The 24,807-nt window shown below is 42.5% G+C and overlaps 1 protein-coding gene and 1 long non-coding RNA gene across 3 annotated transcripts; one reads left to right on the forward strand and one right to left on the reverse strand.

The window, feature by feature from the left end:
* Positions 1-669: 669 nt before the first annotated feature.
* On the reverse strand, positions 670-15,763 carry LOC116743237. 2 transcript variants are annotated; one of them, XR_004346704.1, is made up of 4 exons: positions 15,670-15,763; positions 14,877-15,097; positions 2,001-2,247; positions 670-1,756 (listed from the first exon to the last, which is right to left on the reverse strand). It is a non-coding gene; the product is annotated as an uncharacterized LOC116743237 (long non-coding RNA). The 2 variants fall into 2 exon arrangements; XR_004346705.1 differs by lacking the exon at positions 15,670-15,763 and adding an exon at positions 15,378-15,655.
* Positions 15,764-15,907: 144 nt separating this feature from the next.
* SAP18 (Sin3A associated protein 18) lies at positions 15,908-22,306 on the forward strand. The gene is made up of 4 exons (XM_032611508.1): positions 15,908-16,048; positions 16,179-16,288; positions 20,155-20,277; positions 20,535-22,306. Exons 1-4 carry the CDS (start codon positions 15,920-15,922, stop codon positions 20,689-20,691), a joined length of 519 nt encoding a protein of 172 aa, XP_032467399.1. The 5' UTR covers positions 15,908-15,919; the 3' UTR covers positions 20,692-22,306.
* Positions 22,307-24,807: the final 2,501 nt, after the last annotated feature.

Here is a 24,807-nt window from a genome sequence, read left to right on the forward strand (position 1 = left end):
ATGCGAGGGCTATACCTCCTCAACCATTCTGGAAAACAACACCCCAGGAAGGAACGCTCACATTAATGTGGTCAAAGGCCAGGGTCACTCAGACTTTAATGCTCATAAGGATTTCTAGATGGGCTTATTTGAAATGAAGATTCCTGGGCCCCAAACCCAGACATTCTTATTCAGCAAGGCTGAGGTGGGAACTCAAGAATCTGCATCTTAATCAAGAGCCCTAGGGTCCTGATACAGGTGGTCCTAAGGCCCATGAGTTTCCAGAGGTGACCTGGGAGAGTGTGCAGGACCTTGAAATAAGAGTCCTACTGGAGAATTCCCTGGCAGTCCAGTGGTTAGGACTCTGTGCTTTCACTGCTGAGGTGCTGAGGGCGCAGGTTCAATCCCTGGTCGGGGAACCAAGATCCTGCAAGCCGCGTGGCAAGGCCAAAAAAAAGAAAGAAAACATCTTACTGAAGAACTGAAACTCATATCAGAAGGTCGTTTGACCTCAGGCAATTCCGGAATCCCGGAGAGGCGCAGGTTCACAGAGGAAATCTACACTCTGCTATACAAGAGGATTTAATGCTAGGTTAAGATGACTGTCATGTATTGCATATAAAAGGAGGTTGTGCATTTTTCTGTAGTATATATTGATGAAATGTTTAGAAAAAGATTATCAAATAAATGTTCATTCCACATTGGCACGTATTTATTTATATACATGTGTATCTACACAAAATGAATGAAAAACACCAAAATATTCATAGCTGTTATCACTCTACCTCACAGGGTTATGGATAATTTAAAAAATTTCTTCTTTCACTTTGATATTTTCTTCTGAATTTTGTGCAATACATGTTATTTTAATAAAAAATAAAACATTTCAGGAAATAAGTAATCATAGAGAAAGGTCTTGAAAGTTCAGTCCAACTAGTAGTTACTTCTTTGTATAGATGAGGTCTTAGGAAAAGTTTACATTTGGTAGGTTTTTAAAAGACCCATGTTTTCTCACTTGGGTGATAAATGAAGACGATTCATGTTATACTTGCACATTGAGTGTAAAACTGAAAAAGTTGGATCTGTCGGGTCCTCCAAGGCTGGAAGCTGCTTAAAGGAGTTTCTGTCCACTGGTGCCAAGCTGCTCCGGGCACTTTGCATCTCGTGCCAGGTAAGCAGAGATGGAGGAGCTGAGGCTCCAGGGTGTGGGGACCCGAGGGGACAGGGCACCTCAAGTTCTTCTGACATCAAAGCCCAGGGGAGCCTTGTGCATCACAGGGCCAGGCAGATCTGAAACCTACGGGGCGAGACAATCCACAGCTGCTGATTTAGCATACAGGTAGCTCTACCCCCAAGCCAAGTGTTCTCTGTTTAAGATGAGAATGTTAACGTGGGGGCATCACAGTTTCAAGGGAGACATCTGAATATGTGTGTGTATTTATATTTTTACATATAAAAAAAATATATATATAATGTATATTTTCTAGAAAGTGCAAGCAAATTTCTAAAGGCAGGAAAAAAAGTGTTTCCAGGCAGCCTCTCCAGTCCTGGCAAGCATGGTACAGCCTTCCGTGGGGCACACGCTCCTCGCTGAGGGCCTGTGGGTGCCCCGCGGGGTGAGTCCTGCATTAGGTCCGGGTTTGGACCTGCCTTGTGTGCTCTTGGACAGTTCCTGAGCTGCGATGACAAGGATGCCAAGGGAAGGCATCTTGAGCCGCCCTCGCTGGGACCCTGCCTGCATCCTTGGGCTCCCAGCTGGGACTCAGGGTCTCCACACCTGAAAGAAAAAGGAAGAAGAGTCGTATAACTTCGCAAGGTTTTTGTGAGCCTTCCATGCACTAATTCATGAGAAGTGCTGAGCCCTCACAGATGAGTAAATTGGAGAAAACTTTGCCAGAAATCCCAGCCCTGTGGTTGCCTAACCGCCAGTTGCTAAGAGCAGGGTGGGCCAAGCACCTGGCGCCCACACCTCCGGGCCTGTCCCCGCTGTGTCCCAGCCCACATCTCTCCTTGAAGCTCACCTGCAGGTCTTAGCATTTACTCCACCAGCTTTTCTCCTTCTTCTTGGTGTCACCCCGTCCTCCTGGGCAGGTTTCATGGGAAGGTCAGGATCTAAGATGATGGAAAGGGCTTTGATGGTCCCATGTGGCCTTCACTCCACCCGGCAGGCAGCACAGCAGACAGAGCTGGAGGAGACAGCAGGAGCCCCCTCTTCTTCCACAGCCAGGGGAGCAGGCCAAGTGCATGGACCTTGGGGACCACAGAAACCTAAGGACTCAGGACAAAACAGGCGTAAAAAGAATGGGGAGGAATTGTGTGAAAATGGCTAAGCCACGTCATCACTGCAAAACTGCCAGAAAAATTCTCATTTGATGAAAAAGCAGAGTAACTATTCCTTCTGTTCTGTACAGTGGGAAGGTGCATTTCACTCAACGGGACACAAAAATAAACTTTAAAGGAGGAAAAAGACACTGCACAGCATAAGCGAGCTGCTTCTGAAGGAGGCCCCTCCCGCTGCGTCACACACAGGACCCAGAGAACTTGCGCTTCTGTAAAGTTCCTTTCAGGGTGCTCGTCCTGACTGAACTCCCACAGCACCCCAGCCTGTACCACCTCCCCACCCCCCTTCCAGCACTGAGCTCCAGGCCCAGCTTCACCAGTCAGCTCCCACTGGTACCAGTCAGTGTGCTTTAGGAAGGAGGTCTGAGGGCCCTCTGCAGAGAGCGTTTGTCTGGCTTTGGGATCAGAGCAATGCCAGCCTCATAATAAGAGTTGGGAAATGTTCTACTTTCTGGAAACATTTGTGTAGAGTTGGTCTTATTTCTTCCTTAAATGGATGGAAGAATACAGCAGTGGAACCATGTAGGCCTAGAGTCTTCTATATGTAATAAGACATTCCTTCTCTTTTAGGAGGTTTTTATATCCTTCTGAGTGAGTATTCATCCACTTACTTGAACACTGATTGAACTAGAACTGCTACATGCTTTGGGCCACATTGAAGGTCTCCAACCCAACAGTGTTAGAACCCAACTGAAGTGACATGGGCTCAACTTCTGAGGCACCTTAAAAAGCTCATTGGTCTCTAGATTGTTTGTGAGCTATTTTTGTTATGTAGTCTTACAAAAGACACGAGGATTGGCTGAAGACAGCTACAATTCAGCACTCTATTTAAAGTGTTTAAAACCCAGATGCCTGGCCAAGAAGCATATGAAAAGATGCCCAACATCACTAATCACTAGGTAAATGAAAATCTAAGCCATAATAAGATATCACTTTAATAGTGGGTGACCACTATTAAAACAAAACAAAACGAAATGAACGTGGGCTGTGGATCATTTGGGCATGCTCCCTCTACCTTTCTCTAGCTCACTGGTATCTCCCAGAGAAGAGCTTATACGCTCTTCTGGAGTCCCAGTTTTTGTAGCTGCTGCCCAGGGGACACCTCCGGATAGCCTGGCTCTGGTGGCCAGTGGGGCTTACACTTGCAGTCCCACAGGGCTGTATACATTGCATTCTTTTAAAAGCTGCTGCCTGAGGGTCTGGCTTCCAGTCAGCCTGAATCCATGTGCTGAGACCCTCCCCTTTGGGATACTGGCAGGTCTTGGCACATGCCTTTTACCCGGGAGCAAGTAAAAATATCATAGGCTGTTTGAGCTGCATGTAAATCAATGAACTGAGAACACACCCTCACGCCCTATACAAAAATAAACTCAACATAGCTTAAAGACTTAAATATAAGACATGACACCGTAAAACTCCTAGAAGAAAACATAGGCAAAACATTCTCTTACGTAAGTTGTGCCAATGTTTTCTTAGGTCAGTCTGCCGACCCAATAGAAATAAAAGCAAAAATAAACAAATGGGACCTAATCAAACTTACAAGCTTTTGTACAGCAAAGGAAACCATAAACAAAATGAAAAGACAACCTACAGGCTGGGAGAAAATATTTGCAAATGATGCGACTGACAAAGTATTAATTTCCAAGATACACAAACAGCTCATACAATTCAACAACAACACAACAACGACAAACAACCCAATCAAAAAATGGGCAGAAGGGCTTCTCTGGTTGCGCAGTGGTTGAGAATCCTCCTGCCAATGCAGGGGACACGGGTTCGAGCCCTGGTCTGGGAAGATCCCACATGCTGTGGAGCAACCAAGCCCATGAGCCACAACTACTGAGCCCACGTGCTGCAACTACTGAAGCCTGCGCGCCTAGAGCCCGTGCCCCACAACAAGAGAAGCCACCGCAATGAGAAGCCTGTGCACTGCAACGAAGAGTAGCCCCGCTTGCCACAACTAGAGAAAGCTTGTGTGCAGCAACAAAGACCCAATGCAGCCAAAAATAAATAAATAAATATAAAAAAAGAAAAGAAAACCCTCCTTTATTAAAAAAAAACACACACAAAAATTTTCATCTACTTAGTTCTTGCCTGTGCATTTTCTAGGCAGGCATTTAAAAAAAAAAAAAAAACAACAATGGGCAGAAGACCTAAATAGAATTTCTCCAAAGAAGACATACAAATGGCCAACAGGCACATGAAAAGGTACCCAACATTGCTAATTATTAGAGAAATGTAAATCAAAACTACAATGAGTTGCCACCTCACACTGGTCAGAATGGCCATCATTAATAAATCTACAGGAGCTTCCCTGGTGGCACAGTGGTTAAGAATCTGCCTGCCAACGCAGGGGACACGGGTTCAAGCCCTGGTCTGGGAAGATCCCACATGCTGCGGAGCAACTAAGCCTGTGTGCCACAACTACTGAGCCTGTGAGCCACAACTACTAAGCCTATGTGCCACAACTACTGAAGCCTATGCGCCTAGTCCATGCTCTGCAACAAGAGAAGCCACCATGAGAAGCCCGTGCACCGCAACAAAGAGCAGTCCCCTCTTGCCGCAACTAGAGAAAGCCTGCGCATAGCAATGAAGACACAATGCAGCCAAAAATATAAATAAGTAAAAAAAAAAAAATCTACAAATAACAAATGCTGGAGAGGCTGTGGAGAAAAGGGAACACTCCTGCATTGTTGGTGGGAATGTATATTGGTGTAGGCACTGTGGAAAACAGTATGGAGAACAGTATGGAGGTACCTCAAAAAGCTAAAAATAGAGTTGCCATATGATCCAGCAATCCCACTTCTGGACAAATATCTGGACAAAACTATAATTCAAAAAGATATATGCACCCCAAGGTTCATAGCAGCACTATTTACAATAGGCAAGACACGGAAACAACCTAAATGTCCATTGACAGATGAATGGATAAAGAAGATGTGGTACATACATACAATGGAATTCTACTCAGCCATAAAAAAGAATGAAATAACGCTATTTGCAGCAACATGGATAGACCTAGGGATTATCACACTAGGTGAAGTAGGTCAGAAAGAGAAAGACAAATACCATATGATATCACTTATATGTGGTATGACATGATATCACTTTTATGTGGTATGACACATATAATGACACAAACGAACTTTTCTACGAAACAGAAACAGACATACAGACATAGAGAACAGACTTGTGTTTGCCAAGGGGGAGGGGTGTGGGGGGAGGGATTGTTTGGGAGTTTGGGATTAGCAGATGCAAACTATTATATATAAAATGGATAAACAACAAGGTACTACTGTAGAGCACAGGGAACTATATTCAATATCCTGTGATAAACCATAATAGAAAAGAATATGAAAAAGAATGCATACGTATGTATAACTGAAACACTTTGCTGTACAGCAGAAATTAATTTACACAACATTATAAGTCAACTATACTTGAATAAAAAAAATAATAAGCTGTTTGGACAAGCACAAGATTTGAGAGACAACCAAGAGTTGGGGCAGGGTTGAATGACAAATTTCACCTCCAGCACGAGGCCACTCCTTCAAGACTGGGAGAGGTAATTGTCATATCTACTGTATAGAAACCAACACAGAAAGTCAAGCAAAATGAAGAAACAGAGGAATACGTTCCAAATGAAAAAATAAGATAAAATCTCAGAAGAAACTTAATGAAACGGAGATAAGTAATTAACCTCATAAAAAGTTAAAACTAATGGTCATAAAGATGCTTACTGAAATGAAGAGAAGAATAGATGAACACAGTGAAAATTTCAACAGAGAGATAGAAAATATAAGAAAGTATCAAACAGAAGTAACAGAGCTGAAGAATATAATAACTGAAAAATACACTTAAGGGTTCAACAGCAGACAAGATGAAGCAGTAGAAAAAATCAGTGAACATGAAGACAAGGCAGTGAAACTCAACAGAGCAGCAAATAGAAGGAGAAAAATAACTTGTTACACACAAGGGAACCCCCATAAGACTCTCAGCAGATTCTTCAGCAGAAAAAAACTTTTCAGGCCAGGAGGGAGTGTCATGATATATTCAAAGAGCTGAAAGGGGAAAAAACTTGCAACCAAGAATACTCCACCTGACAAAGTTATCATTCAGAATTGAAGGATAAAGAGTTTTCCAGAAAGCAAAAGCTCAAGGAGGAGTTCATCACCATTAAACTAGCCTTAAAAGAAATGTTAAAGGGGCTTCTTTAAGCTGGAAAGAAAGCTGTAAGACATTGAGGAAATTGAGAAAACAATCTCATTTACAATTGCATCAAAAAGAATAAAATACCTAGGAATAAATTCAACCTAGGAGGTCAAAGACCTACATACTGAAAACTATAAGACATTCAGAAAGGAAACTGAAGAAGACACAGCTAAATGGAAAAATATTCTATGCTCATGGATTAGAAGAATTAATATTGTTAAAATATCCATACTACCCAAAGCAATCCACAGATTAAAAGCAATCCCTATAAAAATTCCATGGCATTTTTCACAGAAATAGAACAAACAATCCTAAAATTGGTATGGAACCACAAAAGAGCCTGAAGAGCCAAGCAATCTTGAGAAAGAAAAATAAAGCTGGAGGCATCATGCTCCCTGATTTGCCTATCTGGGGTAAATCCCACTTGGTCATAATGTATAACTTTTTACACATTGTTGGATTTGATTTGCTATTATTTGTTAAGGATTTTTGCATCTATGCTTATGATAAATATTAGTCTGTTGTTTTTCTTTCTTGTAATGTCTTTGTCTGGTTTGAGTATTAGGGTAATGCTGGCCTTACAGAATGAGTTAAGAAGTGTTCTCTCTTCTTCTATTTTCTGGAAGAGATTGTAAAGAATTTGTATACTTTATTCCTTAAGCGTTTGGTAGAATTCACCAGTGAACCCATGTGGGCCTGGTGCTTTCTGTTTTAGAAGGTTATTAGTTAGTGATTCAATTCATTATAATAGACAAAGGTCTATTCAGATCATCTGTTTCTTCTTGTGAGTTTTTATAGAGATTTACTTTTTAAACATTACTTTTAATTTCTAAAAGTAAATATATACTCATAAAAAATGTGGAAAACAAAAAAGATGGAATCACAATTATCCATTACTTTCCAACTCAGAAAAATTTGTTAATATTTTTGAATATTTCCTCCCAGAATGTTTGTGTGCATATATTTTAAAAACATAATTGAATTACTTTATTTATAATATTTTATGCTTCCTTTAAATGTAATCTATTACCAGCATAGTTTTAGTCATTAAGAACTTTTTAAAAAAAATAAATTTATTTATTTATTTATTAATTATTGGCTGCGCTGGGTCTTGGTTGCTGTGCGCAGGCTTTCTCTAGTTGCAGTGAGCGGGAGCTACTCTTCGTTTCGGTGCGCGGGCTTCTCATTATGGTGGCTTCTCTGGTTGCGGAGCACAGGCTCTAGGCATGTAGGCTTCAGTAGTTGTGGCACACGGGCTTCAGCAGTTGTGGCACACGGGCTTTAGCAGTTGTGGCGCACGGGCTTAGTTGCTCCGTGGCATGTGGGATCTTCCCAGACCAGGGCTCGAAACCATGTCCCCTACATTGGCAGGCAGATTCTTAAACACTGCGCCACCAGGTAAGCCCTATTAAGAACTCTTAGTAAATATTTTCCAAATAGAAATGTTAACTTACATAACATCTCTGTGTTTCAGTTTTCTCATCTGTAAAATAGGTTCAATAATATACACATCTCATAGGACGGTTGTGAAAAATAAATGAGATAATGCATGCAAACATGTGTAAGGTGCCTATCATGTAGATTGTTAAAAATGGCCATAAATTCCTCCATCCTATGTGCATGCCCTTTGTAGTGTGTCTTAGCTATAACTGACCAGGAAGTAAAGTCTACTTCTCCACTTCCTTGATTCTTGGCATGGCTTTGTGACTTGCTTTGGCCAACCGAATGTGGCAAAAATGAAGCGGTGTAGCTAATGAGCCAAGTGCTTACTGTGCCTTGCAGCTTCTGGTCTGACTCTACTGGAACCCTGAGACCACGATGTGAAAGACACATGGCCCAGACAGCAGCCATAGCCATCAGCTAGATAGGGAGGTGAAGTACCTTAGACCACCTAACCCCCTTCCTCCAAGCCGAGCTCTCAGATAACCACAATTACATGAGGGAAACCAGGCGAGACCGAACTGCCTAGCTGAGACCAGCCCAAATAAAATGGTTGTTACTTTAGCTTCTAGGTTTTCAGGTGGTTGTTACACAGCAATAAAAAGATAACTGATACAGTGATGATTAAATACTATTATTATTACTGCCATATAAATCTAAAAGGTGAGACTATGATACTGGGATACTTATCTAAGCACTTTAAAATGTCTTTAAACATTCAACACATATTTTACTGTCTCGTATATCTAAAGCAGAGTCTTAATATTCAGGCCATGGTGGACATCAATACCACAAAGAAAATCTATTCACATACATTTCCTAATCCCAAGAACTAACAAATAAATTACTGGAGATCTTTCTTCATGTGTAACCTTTTTTTTAAAAATATTTTTTGGGGACTTCCCTGGTGGCCCAGTGGTTAAGACTCCATGCTCCCAATGCAGGAGGCCCGGGTTTGATCCCTGGTCAGGGAACTAAATCCCGCATACCACAATTAAAAGATCCTGCATGCCTCAACTAAGACCCGGCGTAGCCAAATAAATAAAAGAATAAATAAATATTTTAAAAAATACCATTTCCCACATGAAAATAAAAAATAAAAATATTTTTTAATTTTTATTTTATTTTTCTTGGCTGTGCCACTTCCCAGGCATGAAGATACCAACCAGGGATTGATCACACGCCCTGTGCAGTGGAAGCGTGAAGTCTTAACCACTGGACCATCTTAATCCCAAGATTAGTACATCTTTATTTGAATGTGCAGGGTAGTGAACTGGCAGAAATGTATAATTAAGTAATTATGGCAGCAGTGCTATTTTTTTCATGCTTTCATGAAATCAGCTACCCTTGGGCAATAGAGGGAGTTGACGGGAAATTAGCCTCTTATTTTGTCCCCCTTGCCTCATTGCAAAATGAAACAGAATCTACAAAATGATGATGGTGATTACAATGGCTCACATTTGTTGAGTGCTTAGTATATATAGCAGACACTATGCCAACTATTTTAGATGCATTTATTCCTCATAACAGGTTATTTGGTATTCTGTTATCTTAATATGGATCAGGAATCTGAGTTGGAGCAGTTAAGTGATTCAAGATTAACCAGCTAGCAACTGACTGAGCTGAAGTTTAAACTTAAGATCTATCTAACTTCAGAGCCTAAGCTTTTTAAGCATTAATTAAGCTTTTTAGTTGCCTTCCACAACTTGCTTCTGGTAAATACACTGTTGACACTCTGCAGACTCTTGAGGAATAGCATATCTGTTTAAAAATCACTTTCAGGGGGCTTCCCTGGTGGCGAAGTTGTTGATAATCCGCCTGCTAATGCCGGGAACAAGGGTTCGAGCCCTGGTCCTGGAAGATCCCACATGCCGCGGAGCAACTAAGCCCGTGCGCCACAACCACTGAGCCTGTGCTCTACAGCCTGCGAGCCACAACTACTGAGCCTGCCTGCCACAACTACTGAAGCCCGCACACCTAGAGCCCGTGCTCCTCAACAAGAGAAGCCACCGCAATGAGGGGTCCATGTACCGCGATGAAGAGTAGCCCCTGCTCGCCGCCACTAGAGAAAACCCGCGTGCCAGCAATGAAGACCCAACACAGCCAGAAATAAATAAAATAAAATTTATATAAAAAATAATTTTCAATCTAATCATTTAAATGTTTAAAACAGGGGGTCACTTAAAAAAGTGAGAGATATTTCAACTCTCTGAAAAGCAAATGTGACCCGTCATTCTGTTCCATTGGCTTAAAAGGTACTGTAAATGAGAAGGTTCTGAGAACCAGGGAAGGGCTTAAAAAATGGACTCCCAAATCCCATACCTCAGAGTGTGTTGTAGTGGGAGTAGCCTTTAAAAAACGCTACCAACCGCCCCGAGCTGTAATGCGAAGAATGACTAGAGATGACACAGCAAGACCACTTAGGGACATCAGGACTGGTTCATGGCAGCACTGCTTGTAGTGCTAATGCCAAGCAGGCACGTATGCTCCTTTGTAAAAAATACACTTTTTAGGGGAATATAAAACAACCTATCTTCTAAGTAATAATTATACTGCCTCTACGCTTAATTCTTCTAGGAATGGTTATGGAAATGCATATATTTTTTTCTACTCTTGGTAACAAGCAGATGCTTTACTGAGAGTGTTTACATACACCTTTTTCTGAAATAGAAACCCATAAATAAATATTGTGCCTATAAATGCCATACACCTGGTCTCCCACAGATGTACATGAAGGAAAAATTTGAAAAGTTTAATAACGCCCCCAGAGAGGTTCAAATTTACAATCCACAACTTTTATCAAGAGTCAGAAAATTCTATAAAAAACATATTCTATTAAATCTTTTCCAGAAACATGTTTTGTACATATTCATGAATGCCTATTTTCCTGCCACCAGAAGCTATCCTTAACCTCAGCATCAGAAATGGCCATGGAGCTATAGTCACTGACTAAGGAGTATTCTGTAAAACTTCACATTACATATTTCTGATTTTAATTAGGATAATGTACCTTTCTCTCAATTTGAAATGCCAGAATATGTAAAAGAAAGAGGGAGAACAGGAAAAGTGAAGAAAGCTTGATGACCTATTTTCACATACCTCAAATGTTCACTCTTTAAAAAAGTTTTGTGGTAAAATATACGTAACATAAAATGTATGATTTTAACTATTTTTAGGTGTACAATTCAGTAACAGTAAGTATATTCATAATGTTGGGCAACCATCACCACTGTCCTTTTCCAGAAATTTTCATTGTCCCAAACAGAAACTCTGTACCCACTAAATAATAACTCCTCAGTCCCATCTCCTGCCAGGCCCAGGTAACCTCTATTCTACTTTTTGTACCTATGAAGTTGTCAATTATAGGTGCCTCATATAAGTGGAATCATACAATATTTGCTCCTCTGTGTCTGGATTATTTCACTTGGCATAATGTTTTCAAGGTTCATCACTATGGTGGCAAGTACCAGTATTTACTTCCTTTTTAAAAAAATTTATTTTTTGCTGTGTTGGGTCTTCGTTGCTGCACGCAGGCTTTCTCTAGTTGCGGAGAACGAGGGCTACTCTTCATTTTGGTGCACGGGCTTCTCACTTGCAGTGGCTTCTCTTGTTGCAAAGCACAGGCTCTAGGCACGCGGGCTTCAGTAGTTGTGGCGTGTGGGCTCAGTAGTTGTGGCACATGGACTTAGTTACTCTGAGGCATGTGGGATCTTCCTGGACCAGGGATCGAACCCGTGTTCCCTGCATCGGCAGGCAGATTGTTAACCACTGTGCCACCAGGGAAGTCCACTTCATTCCTTTTTGAGGCTGCATAATATTCCATAGTATTCATAACCATTCATCTGTTGACACTTAGTTATTTCCACTTTTTGACTATTGTGAACAATGCTGCTATGAACACTGGTGTTCAAATAGCTGATTCAGTCCCTGCTTTCAATTCTTTTCAGTATATACCTGGAAGTGTAATACTCATTTGAGTAAATTCTAAAGAAAAAGAGAACGGATGCATATACTTAAATATTAAAATGTGTGTTCAGAGCTGGACCTAGAAGGCCAAGTTAGGTGGATTGAGGGATGCCTGAAAAACTAGCTTAACTGTTCTATAATAAAACTACAGTTCCACTGACTCAAGGTATTGGGAAATTCTGTTTTGAAGAGAGCTTATTATTTGGAAAGGTTCAAAATGAGAGCTTACATCTAAGAAACTAAACCTCCCCAATATCACCAATAAAAGGTTGTGAGGTTCTTCATTTTCACAGTTTCAATGTTTTCCCTTTAACTGATTGACTAGAGTGCCCTCATGTGTCTGTATTTTTATACTACGGTGGTTTTGAAAAAGATTTAATATTGGAATCAGAACTGGGGAGGAAATTTAAGTATCATGCTTTAAAAAGTTGAATGCATGCAAGGTCCCATCCCTAACCAACTTAAAAAAAAATTTTTTTTACAGTGATGTAAATCACATGCATAAAAGACAATCTAAAATGTATAGCTACAATGTAAAGAATGAAAAACCACGCCGCTTTTAGTGAGAAAGAGTACATTACTAGTGCCTTAGAAACTCCCTGGATGCCCTTCAAAATTGCATGAAGCTTACTCTCAGAGGTAACACTGTCCTGAATTTAGTGTTTTCATCCCCTTGCTTCTCGTTATAGTTTTAATACTTGTGTTTGCTTCCCTATATAGTGTTTTTTTTTGGGGGGGGGGATGCATTCCTATTTTTGAACTTTTTATAAATTGAATCTTATTGTGTTTTCTGTGACTTGCTTTTTTTATACTACCTTTTCAAAAAGCATGTTGATTCATTCGTTCACTTTCAAATCTTTATGGTACTCCACTTTATAAATAGTCTTCATAGTCATTCAGATTGTTTCCAGTTATTATGAATAAAGGTGTTAGAATATTATTCAGCATGGTGCCTGGTGCTCATGTGTAACAGTTCCCCTAGAGTATACTAATAGGAGTGCAATAGATGAGTCTTAAGGGGTGCACATATCTAGTCTTTCTAGGTAATGCCAGTTTTTCCAAAGTGGATGAGAGTAGCCCATAATAATTCCCTTTCCTCCAAATCCTTGCCAGCACTTGGTCATCAGACTTCTACATTCCCGCCAATCTAGTAGAGTGAAATGTTATCTCATTGTCGTTTAAATATGCATTATGATTATTCATGAGGTTGGGCATCTTTTCCATGTTTCCATGTAATCTGTGTTTTCTCTCCTATGAAATGCCTATCATGTCTTTTCCCACTTTTCTATTGGATTGTCTTTTTCTTACTGATTCATAGGCATTCGTTTTTTCTTTAAGGTGCTATTTTTAAAAAATAGCAAGAAATAACATGCATGGAGAAGAGTATGCACAACACGAAAGCACTGTTTATAAAGAATACTTTTAAATCAAACAACTGAGTAACCACCACCTAGGTCAAAATATAGAATGTTCTCAACACTCCAGAAGCGCCTCCTCTGACCCTCCATGATCACAGTCCCCTCCTTTGCTCGGAGGTAACTACCATTCTGACTTTTGTAGTAATTACTTCATTGCTTTTCTCTTTATAATTACATCACCTGGAAATGCACCCTGAACAACATAGTTTAGTACTGCCTACTTCTGGATGTTAAAATGGATTCCCACAGTAAATATTCCTTTGTCTTTGGCTTCGTATACCCAGAACTATGTTTGCGAATTTCATGCTGTTTCGTGTAGCTACTGGTTGGCCAAAAAGTTCCTTCGTTTTTAAGCAAAAATAAAAGACACATTTTTCATTTTCACCAAGAACTTTATTGAACAACATATTCACCCTTTTGTTCCACTATCTTCTGCCATTTTTCAGGCAACTTCATAATTCCCAAAACTTTTTGAGCAAAGAACTTTTCCGGCTGCCTTTCACAGTCTTCCAGGGAATTGAAATTTTTTCCATTAAGAAAATTTTATAAAGACCAAAATAAATGGAAATCCGAAGGTGCAATCAATGTCTGGTGAAAACAGCGGATGAATCAGAACTTCCCAGCCAAGCTGTAACAGTTTTTGCCTGGTCATCAAAGATACATGCAGCCTTGCATTATGCTGATGGAAGAGTATGCATTTTCTGTTGACTGATTCCAGGCGCTCTTCTTCGAGTGCTCCTTTCAGTTGGTCTAATTGGGAGCAGTAGTTGTTGAAATTGGTTTTTCTGTAAGGAGCTCATGATAGAGGACTCCCTTCCAATCCCACCATATACACAACATCACCTTCTTTGGATGAACTCCAGTGATGTTGGTGTGGTTGGAGGTGGTTCATTTCGCTTGCCCCACAATCTCTTCCGTTCCACATTATTGTACATTATCTGCTTTTCATCGCCTGTCACAATTTGTTTTAAAAACGGAACGTTTTCGTTACCTTTAAGTAGAGAATCGCACGCGGAAATATGGTCAATAATGTGTCTTTCGCTTAACTTATGTGGAACCCAAACATCAAAGCGATTCGCAAAACCCAGCTGGTGCAAAGGATTTTCAGCGCTTGATCTGGATATTTTGAGTATGCTGTCTATCTCCCGCGCGGTATAACACTGATTGTCCTCCATTAATGTCTCGATTTGATTGCTATCAACTTCAACTGGTCTAACCCGAGTGAGGAATTTTACAAACCATTTTTGACACGTTCGATCCGTCACAGCACCGTCTCCACACGCTGCACAAATCTTTTTGTGCGTTTCAGCTGCATTTTTACCTTTCTTGAAATAATAAAGCATAACATGCCGAAAATATTGCTTTTTTCCCTCCATCTTCAACATTAAGATGGCTACACAAAAATTCACCAATTTTTATGTCTTTTTTTAAATGCACGCTGATATGATAGCTGTCACATACAATCTAACAAAACTTTCCAATGAAGTGAAAGACAACTAGGTACTGCTAGAGACAGCTTACCGGGAAAAACGAACGAACGTCTTGGCCACCGCAACAGTCCGTTCGTCCTGGTTGCCGTAGGCCACCCACTGCTGTTGGGTAGTCTGCTGCTGCACGGTCTACAATTCACTGAAGTACCGTCGCCTTGGACACTTGGGGGGGTTTCCAGACTTCGTCCTTATTAACGACGCCGCCGGGAATATTCCTGTAGCTTCTCCGGGTGTCCTTGAGCCAGGTTTTCTCTGGAGTAAATACCACAGAGCGGAATTGTTAGATCGCGAGTACACGCACCTTCACCTCTGCTTCACGACCTTCGACCGCCCAGAGTGGGCGCACGGCCTACGCCGCCGCCAGCGTCAGAGGATCCCCGCGGTCCACCCACGGCGCAGGTCAGTGTCTCATTTCCGCCAAGCCAGCGGGCGCAGTGCGTCTAAAATCCAACCAGCCTAAGCCAGTCCCTGTGGTTTTAACGCGTCCCCGGGTTAGCACTGCGCCCGAGCGCCTTCTGTGTTGACCGGACACCTGGATTCCTCCGTTTTAAAGCACTTGCCCAACTCTCCTGCCCACTTCCCACCGGGATGTCTGTGCTTTTCTCCAGGAGTCCTTGGGCCTCCCGGACACAAGCTTTCCAGCCACCACACGCCTCTCGGACGTCTCCTCCGGGCCTGCGGCTTGTTTCTCTGAGAAGTCTTTTTCTTTTTTTTTTTTCACTTTAGTCAGATTTGCCAGCCTTCTCCCGTTAGCGCTTGTAGTACCACGCCTCCCACCCCTTGGCCGTGAAGGCGGCCCACGGTTATTCCCAGAGCGCGCTCACCCTTAACTTCCGTAGCCCGGCGTCCGCCTCCCTCAAGCAGCCCCTCCGCGCGCGCCCGTCCCTCAGCGTCTAGCCCGCTACACCGGCGCCCGCCCTTTCCCAGGACGCAGAGCGCAGGCGCGCCCGCCGGGCCCCCGCGCCGCACCGCCTAGTGCGCCTGCGCCGAGAGACGCCCCGCCCCCCCCCCCCCCCCCCCCACGCCGGTCGTCTATAAATTCTCGAGCGTCTCCTCGCGAGAGCTTTGATTCTCATGCTCGCAGTTGGGGTCGGAGGTCAGGGCGAGCGTCTAGCGGGCCGCAGGAGGAAGATGGCGGTGGAGTCGCGCGTTACTCAGGAGGAGATTAAGAAGGAGCCCGAGAAGCCCATCGATAGGGAGAAGGTGCGGGTCTAGAGAGGTAGAGGGGGCCCCGGGGCGGAGGGGCGGCCGGGAGGGGGCGGCCGTGCGCGGGTGGAGGGGAAGGAAGGGGCCGCGCTCGCCGCCTCCTGACTCTCGCCTCTCCCGCCCCCAGACCTGCCCGCTGTTGCTGCGCGTCTTCACCACCAACAACGGCCGCCACCACCGCATGGACGAGTTCTCCCGCGGAAACGTGCCGTCTAGTGAGCTGCAGATCTACACCTGGTGAGTCAGGGCCTGGCGTCGGGGCGGGGGTCGCTGGGGGCCCGCCTGCCGCGTTTTCAGTTCTTCCAGCGCTCGGGGCCTCTGGGCGCAACTCGCGGGAAGTCGGGGTCTCAGCTGTTGGAGAAATGGGTATTTGCTTATCTTGTGGCGCTTTTACGTCTGAGGTTGAAACTTTTGGGTTGTAAAGAATTGAGCCAAGGTTGCTGTGACTGTCTTGGCTGCTTGGTACGAAAGTGACACGTAGGTCGTTTAGTGCGGTAGCCGCCCCTAAACTTGGTCGAGTTTGTGGTGCTAGAATAACATGGGGTGGGGGAGTGGCGCTGTTGGGTGATATTTGTCGTCCTCGTAGAGCGTCTGCACATACTACTAAGCCTTAGGTGTCGTAGCATGGTAAAAAACAGAACCGGGTGGTTTTTGTTGTGGTGCTTAATGGAGAAGCTTTTGATGTGTGTTTCCTGAAGACCTGCCCCTGAGCGTTTTCCACTCAAGCGTACCTTACCTACCCCGCGTCTGACTAGGAGCATCACATACAGCAAGCTGTATGCAGCTCCTTGGTTGGACATTATCGTGGCTTTTTAGTAGCAGTGAAAGGTGTATAATTTTAAAAAATACATCTAGTGTGGTAAAATATATATTTGCCATTTTAATTGTTTAAGGGTACAATTTGATGGCATTAAATATATTCACATTGTGCAACCATTACCACTATTTACAAAACTTTTAAATTCCCCCCAGCAGAAATTCTGTACCCAGTAAGCAGTAACAATGGGAATTCCTCCCTTACCCCAGTTCCTGGTAGACACTCCTCTATGTCTATATGAATTTGCCTATTCTAAGTACTTCATATAAGTGCTCTCATATCAGATTTGTCCTGTTGTGTCTGGCTTATTTCTCTTATGTTTGCAAGGTTCATGGTTTAGTATATAATAAAAATTCATTCTTTCTTAGGGTTGAATAATAGTTCATTGGAAGCATGTGCTACATTTTGTCCACTTGTCTGTTGATGACTACTTCAGGGGTTGTTTCCACCTTTCAGCGAAATTTATGTAGTATGATTCTAGTTAAGTATTGTTCCAGGATTAAAAGTTCAGGAAGGTTGATTTAAGTTATAGGGAAGAACTGTTATCAATAGATTGATGAACACCTCTGTTCAGATGTTAGAAGTCTATATTTCCTCCAACAAATTAAGAGTTCCTATTTGCCAGGTGCTTTGCTTAGACCCAGAGGGTATAAAGAGGGTACTGCCCCTCTCTAGAGTAAACACAATCTCAGAGAGAAAGCAGATGAAATAAATGCTAATTAAGACTTTAGGGTGGAGCTGGCAGGGTGAGATTGTTCCACAGACTCTCTACTCTCAATCAAGAAAGAAATTACAAAAATTTCCTGTCCTAAACTGTCCTGTCCATAAACTGCAACCAAACTAGGAAAGACAACCTTATGTTATACCTCAAAATGGTGGCTAAAGAAAGACAGGATGGTTGGTGAGGGGTAGCACAGAGCCCTGCTGCCACTCCCAGAAGCAGTAATGAGGGAAGATTGGGAATTCTCAATTTGTAGAAGTAGACTGAGGGGCCAAAGTAGGAGGCCTTAAGACAAATCAAGGGAAAAGGAGTGAGGTCCAGAGGAGCCCAGCAGAAGCTAGTTGAGTTTGCTGGTGTCCAAGGCACTGTGGAGCTGTGGGAATACCCACACAGGAGTGATACATCCTGTGCTTGGGTGACCACTGAACAGGTTGTGGGAAGAGGATTATGTAGATCACTGTAATGGTTCAATCAGAAGCACAGACCAGTAGGAGATGTAGAGAGATTTACAGCAAAGAATTGGTCCACACAATTGTGGGGACTGCTTAGGTACCTGAGTCCCTAGTCTGGTGCATAACCTGTGGTGCAGGTTATGATGAAGGGCAGGCTGGAACGCCGCAGCTTAAGCAGCTGAATTTCTTCAGGGAAGTCAGGAGCTCTGCTCTGAAGGCCTTTTCAACTGATTGCATGAGGCCCACTCATTGATTAAAAGGGTTGACTCAGACTATCTAGGATAATCTGCCTTAAAGTCAACTGATTATAGACTTTAATCCCATCTAAAGAACACCTTACACAACACCTACCTTAGTGTTTGAATAACTAGGGCTGTAGCTTCTCGAAATTGACACATAAAACTGACCCTCACAGTCACCTAGCGAAGGCTTCAACCCCGAGAGAGCTCTTGCATTTGTCGCCTGTGTACTCACCTTTTAGACTGCTAATCAGAAAGCAACACTTGGCACTGCAACTGTTGGTTTGGGGAGAGTCCTCAGCAGGTGGGAAGCTTGTGGAGGACTCCCACTGTTCAGGACTGACAAAAGGTGTGAAACGAATTCCCCACGTTCATTATGAGCAAGATGACAGTATGTGGGAAATGTTGGAAAGGAAGAAAGAGTCCTTTCTGGTACATAAGTATACACTGTACATACCAGGGAATAATTGACACAGAATAAACATCATTAGAATGTCAGGTTAAAAAGAAAGATGAGATGAGTTGGAAGCAACATACAGAGATTTGAATAATGAGAGGTTGAAATAAAGCTGTGATGGTGGAGATGGAGAAAAAAATAGATTTGATCTGTCTTTTGGCTGTGCCACGTGGCATGTGGGATCTTAGGTTCCCGACCAGGGATTGACCCTGCACCTACAGCAGTGGAAGCGTGGAGTATTAACCACTGGACCGCCAGGGAAGTCCAGTTTGATCTATCTTTAGGAGGTAGAAACAAGATAGAGATGGGAAGAACTGAACAATGCTTAGGTTTGTGACCTGGGCATCTAAGTGGGTGACGGTATTTTGAGGGTAATATGAGAGGAAGGGCATGTTTTGCGGGGGACACTGTTGAGTTCTGTTACGGGCATATTGAGGATTCAGCAGCAGTAGAGAACAGAAGTCGATGTGGTCATCGTGGATGTTTTTGTTCTCACTGCAGTTGAAGCCATAGTTCTACTTGATTTGTTCTCACTGCAGTTGAAGCCATAGTTCTACTTGAGGATAATGTGGTAGAGATGGTATAAATAGGGTGCAGAGTTAAAGCTAGATGATGCCTTGGGTGTTTGATTCCCTGTTCGATGCTGTCCATTGGAATTGTCATCTTTACAGGTGCCTTGTGTCCAGGGTCATTGTATAGCACTCTGCAGGCCGTGTTGCTTCAAGTTCCAAGTCCTCTGTTTCATGTTCCCAGTTGTCAGGGAAGAAAATTCAGAAACTTAGACTGTTGCTTATAAAACAAGATGCTTATATTTTAAAAGGTTTTTCCAGATTGTGCCATATTAGCTCAAGGGACTATATTAAATTCTGAGTTCAAATAGAAGTTGGCAGGGCAAGAATATATATTGTGAAAGGAGCCTATGCTTAGTCTTGAAAATTCCATAGGTTTCATTGGCTTTAGGAGTCCATCTATTGTAAAACTCATCAGAACATTCAGTCTTAGAAAGGAGATGCTAAAATGTAGAAAAGTATGTCTTTGAAATAATGAAAAACAATTATTTTAAGAATTTGGATTAATTTGGACTAGTTATCCTTAAGTGGGTAAATCACTAGGCCAGTGAGATGTTACATAGCAACAAAAGGTAGCATATGTAATTCTGAAGTCCCTTTTAGCATATTACCAGTCTGACCTTAATTCATGAAAATTTCAAACACTGAGGCTGGTAAGGGGAATATTTGGGGGCAAATAGTATTAGTAGGTGCTTTAAAATTAACTCAGTTGTAAGACCCTGACAGTTTCTAAGGTAAAGTTGCAATTGAGACACATGTAATTAACTCACTGTGTGTCAGTGTCCTTGGTTACATCATTGCTGATTAATCAAATGTAATGTCTTTTTTTCTAAAAAAAAAAAATTCAGGATGGATGCAACCTTGAAAGAACTGACTAGTTTAGTAAAAGAAGTCTACCCAGAAGCCAGAAAGAAGGGCACACACTTCAATTTTGCAATTGTTTTTACAGATCTTAAAAGGCCTGGCTATCGGTAGGTAACTTTTCATTCTTAATTCCTATAATCTCTTTGATTTCAGTATGTTCTGATAGGGATAATCCCTTCAGTGAATCTCTTTAGTGGAGGGTGAACTACAGATTTATACATCTTAATACCTGGTTTAGATTAATGCAGTACTTACATTTTAACTGTGCTGTAAGATAATGGAGCAAGTCAGGCCCCACGGTCACTTTGTAGCACACACTGGCATTGACCAGCCACCCTTTAACAGTTGGTCTCCTTCCCTGCAGAGTAAAGGAGATTGGCAGCACCATGTCTGGGAGAAAGGGGACTGACGACTCCATGACGCTGCAGTCGCAGAAGTTCCAAATCGGAGACTATCTGGACATAGCAATCACTCCTCCAAATCGGGCACCACCTCCTTCAGGGCGCATGAGGCCATACTGAATTTTATTTACTGTTTCTTGAATTTATTTTCCATTCAGTTATGTAAAATAAACTTTTGCTTTTTCCTCCTCCCCTTATTGCCATTAAGCCTTTAAACTCTAAACAAATTGTAATGCATCTATTTAGGAGTTAGATTTGGCTTTGCTGTGGTATGAATATTAATAGAAAGTCCATGTTTCACGTTCTTCTGTAAAATATGAAAAGTGCTCTTAGCATTATATGTAAAACTGTATTATGTTGCAGTCACTTGGAGTGTGAAAGTTAATGGGGCATGGGTTCAAGGTTTGATTTAGTATTGGGGGTTTATACTAAGTAGTGGAGTTGGTATGTTTAAGCCCAAATGGGGCAGAACAGGAAAGCCATGAGATTGTATTAAATAGAGCAGGAGTTTGTCGCCCAGAAGGTTGTATGGAGTTGGGAAGAAGACCTTTGGGAAGGTGAGAGGGGCAGCTGAGGCGTTTTGGAACAGTCTGAGCTGAGGCAAGTTGAAGAAGCTGTCTGTTTGAAGGGAGCGGCCTGCCTGAATCAAGGTGTGATGACAAGTTAGAGAAAAGGAGAATGGGTGCCACAGTGATGCCTTTTTATATTTTAAAAATGGCGAGAACCGGGCATTCTGAGGGCAGGAAGTAGTATAGAGGAACAAGGATTAGAACTTAGGATAAGGATGGAAAGGTTTACCTTGAAGATCTGAAAATGCAGGGAGGAATGAAAGAAGAATCTTAAGATCAAGGGAGAAGGTCAGGGATGAGGTCAAGTTAACAAGTAGGGGATGTTCACACACCCTGTTCAGTGCTGGGGCTGACTCGTTTCTGATTTGAGAGGCAGTATGCACAGTGGTTATAACCAGTTGGGCTGAACATTGAAATCCTGGTTACGCTAATAGCAACTTTGGACAAGTTACTTGAACCTGTTTTTTTCGTTTGTTTAAAATTTGTAAAATGGAGGTAACAGCCCACAGGATTGTGAAGACTAATTAAATGTTTGCAGAGGGCTTAGAATAGTGTTTGACATGTAAGAAACAAAGTTAACTATAAAGTAGAGTTCAGTCAGAACGGGTGCCATCTCTTCCACAGCACTGTTACAGTCTCATTTTGAAGTTTATAAACTGTGCAGTATGTGATAAGGCCAATTACCTTTAGTCTACTGCAGTGGAAAATTTTGAAAATGTGTATTCCAAAATTTGAAAAAATGTACTAGCAAAGTAAAATTGCAGTAATTTGATCTTGTACCTACAAAAGCAGCCTTTTAAATCTAATGACTGTAGGATTGGGGTCCCCGGTGCAGTCAGCAGGTGACAGATGCAAGCCTGCAACCCAGATCTAGGGCCTCTTCTCCACTGAAGTTTGCACAGACCCTTCGATTCTTTATTTATTCACACTAGATAGGCTTGAGCTCCTTAAGTCACACAATTAACTTAAACCTAATTTTTTGGAGAAGAGGAGCCATGATTACCTTCCTGTTTGTGGAGAAGATACGTACTGTGCAGATCAAGAAGGCAGGAACTCATTAAAGGACTTTGAAAGCCAACTTTTCATAACGGTGTGAACTCCTACAATGGGGGCTTCGCCTGTAATTTCAGGCGAGTTGAAAATAAAGCGGCTTATTTGCTTGGTTCCAACGTGGATTTTTTTTTTTTTAGGTAAAATTGGTACCTAACAATATATTAGTCTCAGGTATACAGAATAATTCATTATTTGTATGCACTACAAACTGATCACCACCACAAGTCTATAGTTACCATCTGTCACCATACAGTTGACCCCCTTTACCCTTTTGCCCACCCCTGTGCCCCTCACCATTGATAACCAACAATCTGTTCTATCTATGAGTTTGGTTTTGTCTTGTTGGTTGGTTGGTTTTGAGTTTTGGATTCTACATCTAAGTGAGGTCATGTGGTACTTGGTATCTTTCTCTAAGTCCACTCAGCATAATGCCCTCTAGGTCCAAGTTGTTGCTAATGGCAAGATTTCCTTCTTTCTTTATGGCTGAGTAATATTTCATTGCATGTATGTATGTGTCTGTATGTATCTCACAACTTTATCCATTCATCCACCCACAGACCCTTAAGGTTGTTTCCAAACCACGGCTATTATAAATAATTCCTTAGTAAACATGGGGGTGCAGAGAGCCTTTCTCCACACCCTTGCCAACACTTATCTCGTCTTTTTGACAGGTGTCAGGTGTTATTTTTGTGGTTTTGATTTGCATTTCCCTGATGATTAGTGATGTTGAGTACCTTTCCATGTGTCTGTTGGCCACCTCTGTGTCCCAACATGGAATTCTTCCATCAAAAGTACAGTTAAAGAATACCTAGTGAATTTATCATTGAATATAATGCTAAGAATGAAAAGACTTGTACTTGGTCCTTATTCACCTCTGGCTGTGACAGTACGGCTTTGAGGGAGCAGCTGAGCTGTTTCACGGTCACCGTGACGGTACGTGCTCAACCTTCAGTGTCCTGACTGCCTCACAGGCTCTTTTAGTGTTTTCCCTTCGGAGGTTGGTATCTTCAGTTTTCTCACAGCATAGAGGAGCTTGGCATTTTCAGCTACTTACCGGATCCTCGGTAGGGAGTCGATGTTAAAATTTTCATTACCATCGTGGGCACTGGCTCAGGGGATGTTTCAGATATCAACTCCGTGTGTGTGTGTGCATGTAAGGGCAGCTGTGAAGGGGAAAGAAAGCTGTTAAACTGTTAGGCAAACTCTTGTTACTCTTACGTAGAGCAGAACTCAGCCTACCTGTTTCTATTCTATCACAAACTCCAAACTTAGCTGTTGTGAAATGGAGCAGCTTATAATTTGAGTGCTGAGCTGTGCTGAGGAGCTCGGGTGGTGCCTGACCTCATGTAACCTTCAGCACTGAGGTGCAGGCAGTGGCTACCATTTTCACTTCAGCGGAAGTGGAGGCCTGCTTTAAGTAACAGCTCACAAGTGGGCTGGGAACCTCTAGGTAGACAACAATAGATGACTTGAAACATACGTTTCCAAAAATAGTGCTGTGTTGTCCTCAGCTCACTGCCAGCTGGCTTCCACCCGCTGCACTGGTACTGCTCTTGCCGTGAAGCTGTCTGCATTACAGACTTCTGCCAGGGGACCGTCATCCAGAGTATGTGGGCGTGCTTCAGTTTTGGTGCAAACCAAAACACCTGTCTTCTAAGGAAATGATATGGTCATGGTTTCCAGGTTGAGTGTCAGAGCAGCCAGGTGAGGTCTGAGTGTTCTGGTGTGTATTGTATTGCTTAGATATAGGTTGTTCTTACAAATTGCTACAGTTTCTTGGAACCTGTAATGGAACAAGCTTGAAGGAAGCATATTTATTCTGTTAGGATTAATCATGAACTAGGCGACTCTTCTATGAAGACAGTCATTGATCTCCCCACCGCCCCGGTAATCCCTAGGAGGAATAAGCTGAAACCTAAAAAGCAATTTTAATAGTAAATACTAAAATAATTTTAATAAGCAAAACCCATCAGCCTGGGAATGTCGTGAGGAGTTTACTCTATAAAGGTGTTCTGATCACACGCCTACCTCAGAACACTGCTGAGAAGAGCCAAGTGAAAGGGGGCTTAGACGAGGGCCTGGTAGAGAGGGAATGTTCAATAAACAGCCGTTTTAAAAACAAAGAAGAAAAAAGGCACATGTAGCCCCCTCACTTCATGCCTTCAGCTGTCAGAATTTCCTGCTCCTACCCACGCTAGCGGGCCAGCCCAGCTGCAGCCAACAACTCCTCAGAAAGTGTCCAGGAGAGGATGAAATTAAGGCAGTTTAAACTATGAATGAGGTGAACCACCTGAGGCATTTCCAAAATCTGCATACATTATTGGAAACTATCAGAATCTGTAGTAGTACTAGCTCCTTACACACTTCCAGGGAATAAAATATGGGATGAATGCCGTGGGCCTGGGGGTGCAGACAAACCTGACACACAGACCCTTAGAAAGCCGCAGTCTGGTAACAAAAGGTGTAAATGCTGATGATCAAAGGCGGATTAGAAGGTGTCATGAGAAAGGGAAGTTGCTGCTGAGGATGGCATGTGACCTTGTTCAGCGCCCACAGGGGTTGGATTTAGGCTCCCAGTAGATAAAGGGTGTGGCGTGAGCTGAAACGGCAGGAA

The sequence above is a fragment of the Phocoena sinus genome, chromosome 18 (assembly GCF_008692025.1).
Source record: "Phocoena sinus isolate mPhoSin1 chromosome 18, mPhoSin1.pri, whole genome shotgun sequence".
In the NCBI taxonomy this organism is placed as follows: Eukaryota; Metazoa; Chordata; class Mammalia; order Artiodactyla; family Phocoenidae; genus Phocoena; species Phocoena sinus.